Below are 14403 nucleotides of genomic sequence, written 5' to 3'. Positions count from 1 at the left end.
TGGGACCAGTTCGATTGATGGATATCAATGATTTAAAGCAAATGAGACTACAGACGATTTGCAGGTCAAGTGTAGCATTGTCAAACAAAACATTTTTACAAAGAAATAATTTGGGGGCTCATACTGCTTCTATATAACTGTTACAAGATTCATCCTGGTATAGGATTAATTGCTACAAATCCTTTACAATCATTGACAAGATGAACACTGGTCAGTGTATTTTTCAAGTAAGGTTAATCCTATCCCCTAAATAGTTAACAAGAAAATAAAGCTGATGTGTGTATTTGTGTACGTCTTTATTGGTCACTGATCACATATACCCACAAAGCAATACATGGAACAGGACCGCTTTTCATCTGGAATAAAATCACCAATCACATTCAACTAAGTAACCTCCGCTCCACATTGGTACCTCGTCTCAAAATCCTAACATGCAAGAAAAAAAAACACAGGTGGCAATACTTTCCTGTTCAAGCAGCGAAACTATGGAACTCATTACCCCCAAACATAAGATCCACTAATAACTATTTTATCTTCAGAAAACTACTCAATACTTGGCTCTTCCCTACAAAACCACCATACTCAAACATACAGCATATCCCTGCGTATATAAACATTTAATCTGATTATATGTAGGTATCTAGATATGTCTATTTCTTTGTATAAATATGTATAATAATTATGTTTAAAGATGTAGGTATTCTTTGGGTCTAATGAACAAATGGACATATTACTTATGGTTAAAATATATATATTATTCTATTCTCAACATGAATGAAGCTCTCTTCGTAGTTTTAATACCAGTGTTTTGATTAGCTGCTTATGGTTCTTCGTTTATTTATCTATCACAATGTGCAAAAATTATCATAACTTTCTACAACTTTCTACAATTGCCTCACTATTGAAATATTTACAAAAATATTTCATTAAAAAATGTTAAGCAAAATGCACTAATACATTTGCTTAAAGTACAGCAACACTTGAAAGTCTGAGTTTATTAAATACAACTTAAATTTTAATATATTCCCTTCCTTATACATGTATACCCTCCATATACTTATGTATCTATATATTTTTCCTTTACTCCTACTGTAAACAAAACAAAAATTAAGAAAAGATGGAGTCTCTCCAATACACTATACTATATTTCACCCTATACCTCTCTAAATATATCCTCTACCTCCAATTTCTTACTCATCCCAAACCTCATTCCATTACTATGAACTCGAAAATAACCCTTTCTTGACTACTCCCTCCTCTATCCCTCCATGGATCACCTCTAAACTTATTTTACTACTATGATCTCCTATACAATCCTTTCCAAATTCTTCCTTCATGTATCCCTCCTTAGACTCATCCAAAAACTCATTTTACTACTATGACCTCCCCAATCCATTTCTAGAGGCTCTTCCCTCCTCCATCTCTCCTTTACTCATCTCAAGCCTGCTCCTACTACTATGATCTCCCAATAAACACTTTCTAGACTCTTCCCTCTTCTATCCCTCCATTAACTTTTTCAATCCAACTAAGAGACTCACATGTACACCACTCAAATGAACTCAAATATTTCCCTATACTAATTCACCACTAATCCTTTTTGGGTTCCAGAGTAGTGTGCTACTCGTTAAAAAGCACTTCGACACCTCGTCAGGGGAAGTAAGCGCTATATAAACACAATTACAATTTACCAGCCTGAGAAAGGTCAGATCAGTTCTCACCTTCATAGTATCGCATGGCATCTTCAACCACCAGTTGAATGCAGCTTCCTGGCACCACGTCATGAAACTGATTCAGGAGAAGTAACCTGTAATAAAGAAGAGAGGAAGGAGAGGTTAAATTAAGAACGGGCAAAATGAATTCTTTGACACCTCTCGGTAGGAGCTTGTAGGACATTGGAAGTATAACTAGGGATTTCTTGCTGCAAAGTAAAGAATGATGAACGGGCAACTTCAACATAGAGGCCCGCCTGGAATTCAACAGTAATGGAAGTTTATTTGACATCAGTGGATGCACTTGCATTACATACATTGTGCTAGTTAAAGGAGGGATATTTTAATAGAGTGGATGTCATCTGGCAGGAGGGTAGTGGCCAAAGCTACCGCTGACCTTATGGGTTACATGAAATAGTTTATATGACCTTTTAAGTCATTTCTGTCTCCTTAGAAATATTAGAAACCTGTACTTATGCATGTCATTTGTGAATCTGTTATGTGCCAGCAAAAGTGACAGGAGTGAAAGAGTTGAATGGACAACAAATGCCATTAACACTGGTCTTACTATAAGCTAACTGGCATAGTATTATCTTTTTTCTCATATAGGGTCTGCATAGCAAGTCTACATGCATCAAACTACACCCACTATGCTATTGGTGCAATCCAAATATCTTCATAGCCAGATGCCTTTCTTCTTACACAGATGTGCAAAAGAACCAGTTGAGGTGGATAGGATAGCTTTTCACACTCCATTGTGAGTTCTGAAGAGCACCTGTAACTGGCTTTGGTAAGATCAATCAATGAGTTAAACACTCAGTACTGATGTCAGAGTGAAATGACAGTGAGAGATAAAAATCCTGGCAAAGCCAACTTAGCCTTCAACCCTTCGGAGATGGATAAATTGAGTGCCATTAAATTAGTAACAGCAACACCTGTTCGCAGTATGATTTACACAATAGGTACGTACGGAAAAAGCTTGAGGTCCCATTAAGGCATGACTAAGGGAGATTGGGGGGAAATTTGTTGTAGCACTTTCACAAATCACACCACAACGGGTAATTTAAACAAGGAGGGCTACTCAAGCAACCAACAGCAACTGAGAGGGCTGAAAGATAACCTTTAATTGTGCCCAGAGCAAAGTTTTTCTGCACTAGAGACAGAACAAATAACAAAACATCAGATAGTTTGGACTGAGGAGGTCAATCTGGTGAGTGTCACACCAAACCACAAACTTGTTCCAATGGTAGGCGTTAACAGTTTTTTTGTCAAGAGATGTTTGCTTGCCAAGATGATATCAATCCCCTCTGTTTAAGGTCAAAGGTGTTTAGCTGTCGCCACTCAATCTCCACCCATGAAGGTGGAGTTTTCAAAGACCCAGGTGCAGACCCCTGCCCTGTTGCTGTGACACCAGGTCTTACAAGAGGGGCAGCCTCATTGAAGGACATATGCTCAAGCAAGAGAGTTCTAGATATCAAACTTCCCGTCCCCTATATGGAGCCACTAGGAGGACAATGGCTTGGTGTGTCCTGATCATCTTAAGAACTCCCTTTGATGGATGACGAGAAGGCTTTTAGGGCAAGCGGATAGCCTTTAGCTCCATAAGGGTGATGTGGAGCTAGGATTCCCGCCGGAGAAGGGAAGACTGATCTCTACCTCTCTCAGATCATTGCCACATCCCAGAAGCAATGCATAGGTCACCACTGTCAACTCTGGGTGGGGGAGAGGGGTCTGCTGCTGACACAATCGCAGTTCAGCAACCACTACTACAGATCCCTTTCAGTGTCCTCCGAAAACTGAACATGGTCTTGATATTAGATAGTGGTCAGCTGTGGGTTTTGAGGTTTGCAGGCATGGGGCGCTCAAGCAGTGCGGTTTATGGTAGGGGGTGATGGATAAGATTGTATAATGATAGGACGGTGCTGCCAGTATAGAGGAGAACCCTAAAACCTCTACAGACGCCAGGCGAGAGAGGCCTTGGCACCATACAAATATACAAGTACTGGGCACACATATGGTCAATAGTTCTGATAATACAGTAGTCAAAGACCAAAGCGATTGACACCGGTGATGTGGTAAAACCAGCACGTTAGCTTTATGTAGTTCTTTTCTTTCAGATTTTACAAACGCCAGCCGACACGTGTTTCATCAACAGGGCGATACCTGTGACTCATCAGGGCTGTGAAGATACATCATAGCATTAACATAACAGTTTATATAGTGCAATTTGTGTATGCATACAAAGTGATGGTACGTGAGCAGCATCCCCGTTGGGGAGAAAAACAATGAGAGTACATATAACTCAGTGTCTGAGGTGTCTGGTGGCATGTTTATAGTGAGCCCAAGGATGACAAGAGGTTCACTATAGTCTGGAGGTGTTTGACGACTGCCTGGTGCAAACCCACCTTCAACAGCCAGTTGTCGAGGTAGGGGAAATCTGGAACACCTGATTTCCGAAGGTGTGCTGGCATCGCTGTCATTTCTTTAGTGAGCACCTGAGGGGCTGAGACCAAAGGGGAGCACATCGATTCCAAAATACGTCTCCCCACCACACACTGCATGTAGCATGGATGGGCCCACAGGACAGAAATATGGGAATTGGTGTCCTACAGATCCAACTCCATCATCCAGGGTGCCTGGGTACAGAGCTGAAGAGACCTGGGCCAAAGTGATCATTTTCAACTTCTTCTGTCATAGGAAGGCATTGAGTGAGTGCAGATCTAGAATAGGCTGTAGACCTCCATCCTTCTTGGGCACCAGAAAAAAGAGAAATAGCAACCATGCCATACTTCTGGCTAAAGCACCCTCTAGACAATGCCTTTGTTCAAAAGGGATTGCACTTCCTGCTGCAAAATAGACAGCTGGGTCTTCGTAAGTTGCAGGGGTGATGGGTGGGAGGTGTGGTGGGGTGGGGAAGAAAGGAAGGGTAGGGCATAATTCTTAAGACAATTGGCAGTACCCACTTGTTCAATGTGATATCCTGCCAACCCGGATAGAATCAGTGGATTCTGCCTCCACCGGGGTGGCTGCGACCCTGTAATAGTACACTAAAGAGGCTTGGCAGGCGGAGATACGGGGGACTAAGATGTTGGTGGACTGAATAGCATACTGACTTTGGTCACAGGCACGGTGGGCACCATGGCCTCTCCTGCAAAGCTGCTGGGTTCCTTGGTGGGGATGGACATGCTGCTGGTAAGGAACACCTCTTCCAAAGCCACAAGAGGAATGCTGAAAGTGCTGCTGGTGAGGCTGGGTATAAAGACCCAGGGAGTGAGTGATAGCCCTACTCTTCTTGTAGAGTGCAAGGGCAGAATGAGCCTTGTACCCGAATAGGCGAGTCCCATCGAACAGCATGTCCATCACAGAGGAGTGGACATTGCCTGAGAACCTAGTAGAACGTAGCTAGGCATGGTGAAGAATGGCAACACAGGCACCTATACCCCGTCCCAACGGAGTTGGTGGTGTTCAAGCCACAACAAATTGTGCATTTGGCTGCATCATCACCATCTTCAATGGCCTGTGACAGAAAAGGGCAAAGATTTTCAGGAACACCTGGGAGGAATTGGACACTGAGTTCCAGGGGGCATGAATGTAGCGGCCTAGAAATTAGGAAGCAATAATGGATCGCAGGGCCAAACTGGGGGATGACAAGAAAATGAGTTACTTACCTGTAACTTCAGTTATCCAGTATTGGTATCTTTCATAGATTCACATGCCTGAATCATTCCCCGTCGCCGAGGGGGAGTCCCATGGTAAATAAAACAGCAGTGCCAAAGGTAAATAACAGTAGTAGGCCCTAAGGAAAAGGCCTGAGGCCCAAATCTTAGTAGCCTATCTACATCATTATGCTAAAAAGACCAAAGTCTTTGTCCCAACCAATCAGCTAGCAGCACCTTCTAGAACCCTCTCTGCAGAGCCTGTTCTCCTCAGATTTTCGTTAGCACAAGTGGGAAATGAGTATTTCAAATAGAGAACTGACTCTCCGGGGAGGAGGGGGGGTGCATGCGAATCTATGAAAGAAACCAATACTGGATAACTGAAGTTACAGGTAAGTAACTTGTTTTCTTATCCAGTATTGGGGTATCTTTTATAGATTCACATGCCTGAATCGGAATAGCAAGCAGTATGCCAGGTAGAAGTCAGTTGTGGATGGTGGGAGACTTGTACTGATAAACTCCCAGATACAGCATTATTAACAACCAACGAGAGTAAGGCAAATTAACTTTTCAGAAGTAAAACATGATCAGAAATTCAAAAGAACATTCATAGAGTAGCAAAAAACATGGATATCTAACATCACGTACATCCATTTGTTAAAATCGAAACATGTATATGTATATATATACCTTAAAATACATTATATCTGTATATCAATATATATAGAAACCTCTGTATAAATACCAAACTAAAGAACACAGGTTACCTGAAGCTGTTCTTAAAGAAATAGGTGTTGTAAGACAGCCTGACAAACTGCTGCATCCTCTTGACTTGTTGATTGCAGGCAGTAATGTCTCGTGAACGTGTGGACATTGTTCCACGCCGCAGCACGGCAGATATTTTCCAGCGTCTCTCCTGCAAACAATGTTGTAGACGCTGCCACAGCTCTTGTGGAGTGAGCCTTGACCTTTCTCAGTAGTGGTCTGTTCGATTTGATACGGCAGAAATGGATTGCGGAAGCTATCCACCTGGAAATTGTGGCTTTTGTGACTGCTGCACCAAGCGTGGTTTGACCGTAGACCACAAATAATTGATCAGATTTCCTAAAAGTTTTTGACCTTTGCAGGTAGAACTTCAAACATCGTTTGATGTCCAAAAAATGCAGAGTTCTTTCCGCTGGTTTAGTAGGATTTGGAAAGAAAGCTCTCAACTTCACTGGTTCATTTAAATGGAACTGTGATGGTACTTTAGGTATGAATGTTGGATTAGTTCGAAGAGTGACATAGCCCTTGGAGAAATGCAGGAAAGGTTCTTTAATAGTGAATGCTTGAATTTCAATAACTCTTCTGGACGACGTTAAGGCTACAAGTAGGGCGACCTTCCATGTGAGATACTTGATGTCGGCTTTATGAATGGGTTCGCATGGATGTTTCATCAGTTGTGAGAGAACCGTATTGAGTTCCCATCCCGGTGGAGGAGGCCTAACCGGAGGATAAGCTCGGAAAAGACCTTTCATGAACTGTTTGATTAGAGGACAAACATAGTGAGGGAATGTTGGCCACTTTCCTGAACCTGGACAGAGCTGCTAGATGGACTTTTATGATTGAGAAAGAGAGACCAGAGCGAGCCAGATGCAGTAGATAAGGAAGAATTTTCTCTGCAGGAGCTTCTATCGGGTGTATATCGTTAGAGTCACACCAAAAGCAAAACCTCTTCCATTTAAGACGATAAGTCTTCAATGTGCTTTGTGCTCTTGATTTTTGTAAGATGTCACGGCAATCCTGAGGAATATGAAATTCTTGAAATTCTAAGAAATCAGGAGCCATGCGTGTAATTTTAGAGATTGAGGGTCTGGGTGAAGTATCTGTCCCTCGTTCCGCGACAGCATTGTTGGAGTTGGAAGAAGACGGTTTGGACGGTCCTGGAATAGCAAGAAAAGTTCTTGGAACCAGAACTGGCGCGGCCATGGGGGAGCAATCAGGATGAGACGGCATCCCTCCAATTTCATCTTGCGCAACACCCTTGGTATCAACGGGATCGGAGGAAAAGCGCAAGCACAAATCCCTGACCATCGCATGGACAGGGCATTCCCTCTTGGCCCCTGTTGAGGGTATCTGCTGGCGTAATACCAGCATTTCTTGTTTTGCTTTATTGCGAACAAATCCAAAGTCGGCTTGCCCCAAGCCTGGAAAACTCTGTTCACTTGAACCTGCTCTAACTCCCACTCGTGGCAGTCTGATAGGGACCTGCTGAATTTGTCCGCTATTGTGTTGTGGAGGCCTCTGACATGTTCTGCTTTGAGAGTTATGTTGTGAAGTGTTAGCCATTCCCATACCTCCTGAGCTTCCTTTGACAACGTCGCTGACCTTGTCCCCCCTTGTTTGTTCACGTAGAACATGCTGGTGGTATTGTCGGTTCAAACTAATACCGAAGACCCTGCAATCCTTGGAAGGAACGCTTGCAAGGATAGGAAGATTGCCCGCAGTTCCAGACTGTTGATGTGTCGATGTCTGCACTTCTGAGACCATTTGCCTTGGATTTGTAAATCTTGGAGATGACCTTCCCATCCCTCCATTGACGCATCTGTTGACAGAACAAAGTCTGGAGGCTTCTGTATGAACTTAAGTCCTTGTGTCAGATTGGGTAACAGAGACCACCATTGACGAGCATCCACCATTCGTGGAGTGACTTGGATGACGTCGTCGAAGCAACCTGTCGCTTGTTTCCACAGAAGATGTAGTTCCTCCTGTAAAGGTCTCATTTTTAGGCGTGCCAAGGGGATGAGATTTATGGCCGAAGAACACATTCCCAGGAGCGAAGCGAACAGGCGAACAGAAAGTTACTTTCTTTTTCAAACCTGACGTGCCAATTTCTGGAGGCGAAGCTGTCTTTCTTGACACAAGAATGCCTTGCCGTGTATTGTGTCTAGATGTGCTCCCAGGAACGGCAGGATCTGCTTTGGATGCAACTGGGATTTGCTTATGTTCACAGTTAGTCCCAGGGATGCAAAGAGATTGCGACATGTGGAAATGGCATTCTTTACATTGAGCTTTGAAGGACCTTTGATTAACCAATCGTCCAAGTACGGGAAGACCTGGATTCCCCAAGAACGCAACATTGCCGCTACTGGGGCCAGACACTTTGTGAAGATTCTTGGAGCCGATTTGAGTCCAAACGGGAGCACTTTGAACTGATAATGGGTGCCAGCCACAGTGAATCGGAGATACTTTCGACGTTTCAGATGAATTGGGATGTGGAAGTATGTGTCTTCCATGACTAGGGAAGCCATAAAATCTCCCTTGTTCAGGCAGCTCAGAATCTCTGACAGGGTGACCATACAAAAACCCTGTTTTTTGAGGAACCTGTTGAGGTTGCGAAGGTCCAGAATTGGTCGCCATTCCCCTGATTTCTTTTTGATGAGGAAAACACGGGAGTAGAAACCTGTCCGTTTCTGAAGAACCGGGGACATTTTCTATAGCGTTCTTGAGAAACATTGAATAAGCTTCCTTAAACAATGAGTGAAGACGAGGGGGAGGGGGTCCCTTGAGCGGAGTTGTTGGTGGCTTGGTGACAAATTCTAGGGTGTGCCCATGCTTGCAAGGTCTAACAACCAGCGGTCGGAGGTAATTTTTTGCCACTGATCTAGGTAGAAAGAAATGTTCGCACCCACAGGGAGGGAAGGAAATGTGATTGGTGCCCGGATGAACTCACTTGTTTCTATGAGAGTCTCGCCCTTGGTTGTTAGAGCGTTTTCGGCCTCCTTGGCGAGAGAAACCAGCCGTATTAGATTGGTGGTACGATGACTGATAATTTTCCCGAGATTGGGGCTGATATTGTCTGCTTTTTTGATGGTAACCTCCTCTAGAGGAATATCCACGCCCTCTAGCACCTCTGAATGCTCCCCATTAATACTGTAAGGAACCCATAGATCTTGCAGTATTAGTATCCGTCTTGATTGCTTGGAGGGCTTCATCAATATGTTTGCCAAAGAAAGATTCGCCGTCGTAGGCCATGTCTAATATCTTGGTTTGGACTTCTGGTCTGAAGGTGGTAGCCTTTAACCAACCTTGGCGCCTGAGAACTGCAGCACCAGCCAATTGCCTGAAATTTGTATTGACTATATCCAGAGCGCAGTCGATGGTTTCTGAGGCTGCGCGCTCTCCTTCCAACAAGCTCTTTCTAGCCTCCTGCCGCTTGTCCTCTGGGATAAGGTCAGTCAGACCAGCCATGTCCGACCACATTTGGCGATCATAACGTCATGTGATTGCCAACAAATTTGCTGCACTGATGGAGGCGGCAGCCATGGTTGAGAACTTTTTACCAATGAAGTCAAGATGACGTCCCTCTTTGTCCGGTGGTGTAGTGATGGGTGTGGCTGGATTTTTAGACATTTGTTGGGCGGCCTGTGAGATGACTGAATACGGTCTGGGGTGACCAATGAGGCAGGATGGGCTGTCAATCGGAGCACGATATTTTTTATCAATCCGTGGAAGCACTGCAGGCACGGATGCAGGATTCTTCATAATCTTGATACCCTCAGTCCATATCTAATCTATTATTGGAATTGCCCTTGTAACTTTCCTAGCCTCCTCTTTGAAATCGTGGAGGAAACAATCAGTTTGTTCCACAGTCACTGGAAGCTGAAACCTAATAGCAGCTCGCTGAATGAGGTTATGAAATCCACCTATATCTTCTGAAGGTGACTCCGATGGTTGTGGAGTTGGTGGAGACGGCATGGGAATAACATAAGAATCCCACGGATCCAAGTGAGGATTCTCCGGCAGCTCACCCTCTTCGACTTCATCTGAAGAAGTGTCCGGAGTTTGAGCAGGCTGTACAGGCTGAGGCCGTTGAGGGGGTTCTGTAACTGGAGACATTGGTGCCGGGGCCTCCGGTTGAGGTATAGGATCTGGCACTACCACAGGCTGGGGTAGTGGAATGACTTGCTGTGGTGGAAAGCGCTGCCTATAATCAGCTAGCATGGCCTGTAAGTCCTGAATGAGGGTAGGAGGCAGATGGCTGGTCTCTGAAAACCGAGAATGCCTCTGGTATCCTGTGTGGTGCGGAACAGCAATGTCCTCCTGGTAGTAGTGTTCTGTGTAGTCATTATCTTCTTCATCTTCTTGACATTTAATGTTCAGTTCTGAAGGATGACGAGCTATTCCAAAAGGTCCTTTATCGTCATCATAGTCATCATCCTCCTCTTGGGCATATGTGTCAAGGAGGTGAGGTGGAGTAAGTGGCGAGATATACGAACAGTCTTGTCTCTGAAAAGATTTAAGTTGGAAACCTTTCGAAGAGATAGGCGTTGAGAAAGTGTGCACCGCCACTAAAGAAAGCAGAAACGGGTTCCACTCCTGTAGATGGTATGGTCGATGATGAGGGTAAGGAAGATACATTCACCGTCGAAGGACTCTTCATCTTAGTCGTCGTCGACTGGATCATCGTCGACGAGGCAGACGTCGACGGACTCGACGTCGACGGGAGTATCATCGACAGAGTCAACGTCGACGGGACGATCGTCGACGGAGTCAACGTCGACGGAGTCAATGTTGACGGGACTATCGCCGACTTGACTTCTTCATCGACGGGACACTCGTAGACAGCACAGTGGATGTCTTCGTCGACGATGGAAGCTTCGTCGGCGGTAACTTAGTCGACGAGTGTTTAGACAGCTTAGTCGATGAGGTTTTCGTCGACGGATCATCGACGACGGTTTTCTTAGATACTATGGAAATCCTCGTCAACAGGATAGGAGAGGTAATAGAAGTGGTAGAAATTGTCGCCGTCGATGATGGAGTTGAAGATGTGACAGAGATAGTCGACATAGGTAAAGCTGAAGAGACAGAACAGCTTTTACTCATGGTTTTGATTGATTGTTTTTTTAGAGTCCATGCCAGGTGAAGCTTCTTGAGAAGGACCAGAAGTGGAGTGTGAGGATTTGAGATGTTTTCTCCCCTCACTTGACGAAATGTCCCGAGATCTTGCTCTCTTTCTGGAGGTAAAAGCTCTATCATCCTCTCCCGTTAAAGAAGATTTGAGCCACAGCAGGACTCTAGCCTCCCTATCTCTTAAGAGTTTTTGAAGGGAAAGTTCGGCATATCTTACAATCTTTAGCCTCATGCTTAGGGTAGAGGCAATAGATACAGTCCTTATGTTGATCATCAACATGGACTCTCTTTTTGTCACATGTCCTACAAGGTTTGAATAAGGCTTTCTTGTCAGACATCAAGAAGGAAAAAACTGAGTAGCACTCAAGGAGACTCCCTTCCACACGACGTGCGATGAAAATCTGAGGAGAACTGGCTCTGCAGAGAGGGTTCTAGAAGGTGCTGCTAGCTGATTGGTTGGGACAAAAACTTTGGTCTTTTTAGCATAATGGTGTAGATAGGCTACTAAGATTTGGGCCTCAGGCCTTTTCCTTAGGGCCTACTACTGGTATTTACCTTTGGCACTGCTATTTTATTTACCGTGGGACTCCCGCCTCGGCGACGGGGAATGATTCAGGCATGTGAATCTATGAAAGATACCCCAATACTGGATAAGCAGCATTTATTGAATGTCTCCATTCGCTTCGATTCCCTATGAGGGGTGGGGGGATTGTTAGGATTGGTCTGACTGGTGGAGGTCTGCACCATGAACCACTCGGGAGAAGGGTACTGCGACAAGAAGGCTGGGTCACTTGGAGCATTGGTGATGGAGTCTGATACTTTGCCAGTTAAAGGACTAAGGTTTAGCCAAGTCCTCTGTGTATCAGTCAAGGCCTCATTAAAAGGTAGTTTAAAAGGTAAGAAAGGCTCAGAAAAAGTCTAGCCAGGCTGTAGGACTTTGTTAGGACACTGGCTTGCACCTCTTTAGGGAGGAGCTGGAGGTCAAGAAGTACGGCCGCCATACATATAACCACAGCATAGGATGCAGATTCCTCCATAGCGGGGCCAGAAGGGGAGAAAAGTGCAGAATCTGGGGAGGTGTCCAGCCCACTAGCATCTTGCAAGTCCTCACACCAATTGTCATCGTCATAGGACTGAGGGAACTCATCACCTTGGTCAGGATCGTATTCAGAGTACTTTCAGTAAGAGAATGCAAAAAGTGTCAACTGCCAGGTGGAAAGGGGAGTGTAGAAACTTCGACTGGATTTTGTTGGGATAATGGTCGAATTTAGACGAGCAACAATCGGCGTCAGAAATAACAATCAGGCCACCTTTTGGGGTGGTGAAGAAAGCATCGCCGTTGACGTACCCAGTCATAGTTTGGATATGTGCCTCGCTGGCAAAGTCGGTACTTGAGCCGAGGGTAATAGCGGCACAGAGGGTCCAGCTACTGCTGATGGCAAATCCACCGGAGACAATCCAGGTGGTAGGCCTTTTAGCTCAATGGGGTCCAAAGGGAGTCGGTAGAGATCTGAAGAGCTGGAGCATAGCTGAGTGAAACTCGTTGATTTGGAGCAGCTGTGGAATTGGTTCCAAAAATGACCGACATTGGGAGTGGGAGCGGAACCGCTGGTGCTTACCATGCGCTTCATCAAGGGAGTGGGAATGGCGCTTCAACTTCTTATGTTTCTTGTGCTTACCTGAGGATTTGGAGTGCAACGATGACTGGCCTCAAGAACAGCTCGGTCGACTCTAGGAGCAGCAATAGTGAGAAGCTTTTAACTTGGAACAGTACTTGTGCAGTCCCGTCGCAGCATCTCCTTATGCTTGGTTCTGTAGAGGTTCGCCTCACATTCCATGATGGACTTCTGGTTTATCAACGTGCAGTATATGCAGGACTTGGAGTCATGGCTCGATCCCAGACACCACAGGCAAACCTGGTGGGGATCTGTCACAGACATTTGTTTTCGAAGGTCCTTACAGGGCTTGAAACCTGTCATCTTAGAGGTGACATCCCTTGCAGTCTGACAAAAAATAGGCTTTGAGAGACGAGAGACGCTCTGGATCCATATCTATAGGCATGGAAAGAAAGGAGCTGACACCTTTACAGGCTTCGCACGTCACTACAGGAGCAGAACGGCATTAGTGTGGAGTCACACAGCACAACCTTCCAGTAGAAGTACTACAAAAAAAGTTTCCGAATCTTGTTTGGAGCCTGGGGAATATTCGCAAGGTGAGGAATCTGCCGCTCAAAGTATACAATTTTGATTTGAGATGTAAGTCTTCAAAAAACAAAAGCTAATATTAATTTCTCCAGAAGGAAGATCAAGGTAGTAATTGAAATCTTTCACTAAGGAAAATGAAACATGTAAATTAGCTTTTCTTACGCTCGTTAGTTGTAATATTTCAGTAGGTAAGGTCTTACGCTATCGAAAAAACATTTACACAGCAGTGTCTGTAATATGGAAAGAATGGTAGAGTAATGATTGGAAGATGCTCCTGTTTTTAAGTACACTTGCACTCAGTACTACTGTTAACAAACCCATCCAATGTTGGCAAACGCAAACAAACAATGCCTTCCAGCAGGTTTAAACTGTGCGCCAGATTTCAGCGCCATGAGACCCTCATGGGTGAGCAGTTGCGCAACATAAAAACACTGATTGATGGACTGGAGTCGTCCATGACACATCTTCAGGGGCCCTGCACTGACCAACAGTAGTACTCATCTGCCTTGTGATGAGCTCAAACAACAAAATATAATAGGTTCAGTTTCTCCTAAATGCTTCTACGATGTTAACTATGTACTTCCACTTCTAACAACTCATTTACCAAAGACAGGTAAAATGTCAGTAGTAGTTTACCATCAAATATTCTAATAACCTCGACTTATAAACTGCACGGACCTTTATTTCAATCAATGACAACAGGCAAGAGACACATTACTTGCGCAATTGCATATCATAAAAACATGCTGTACCAATTACATCACTGCAAGATTTGAATAAAATATAAAGTAATGCACTAATGTATTCAATTATAGCACCAGTAGGTGCAACTGCTTTGTATTTCTGCAGAATGCAACTGGATGTGTAAAGCATAGCTATGTACCAAATTACCTCAATATGCTTTTTTTTTTTGCAAGTATGATGCATGGATTAGACAGCACG

At 44.4% G+C, this 14403-nt stretch overlaps 1 protein-coding gene across 3 annotated transcripts in view; it reads right to left on the bottom strand.

Annotated features, from left to right (window-relative positions):
- MAN2C1 (mannosidase alpha class 2C member 1) overlaps window positions 1-14403 on the bottom strand; it is a 389693-nt gene that overhangs the window by 96030 nt on the left and 279260 nt on the right. For all 3 annotated transcript variants that reach the window (XM_078685096.1, XM_078685097.1, XM_078685098.1), the window contains one exon: window positions 1719-1804. In XM_078685096.1, coding sequence (XP_078541222.1) covers window positions 1719-1804 — 86 coding nt within the window. The remainder of the gene's footprint in view (window positions 1-1718; window positions 1805-14403) is intronic.

The sequence above is a fragment of the Lissotriton helveticus genome, chromosome 3_2, assembly GCF_964261635.1.
Source record: "Lissotriton helveticus chromosome 3_2, aLisHel1.1, whole genome shotgun sequence".
Classification (NCBI taxonomy): Eukaryota; Metazoa; Chordata; class Amphibia; order Caudata; family Salamandridae; genus Lissotriton; species Lissotriton helveticus.
The sequence above is the reverse complement of the archived record's forward strand: the minus strand, read 5'-3'. Positions and strand labels throughout refer to the sequence as shown.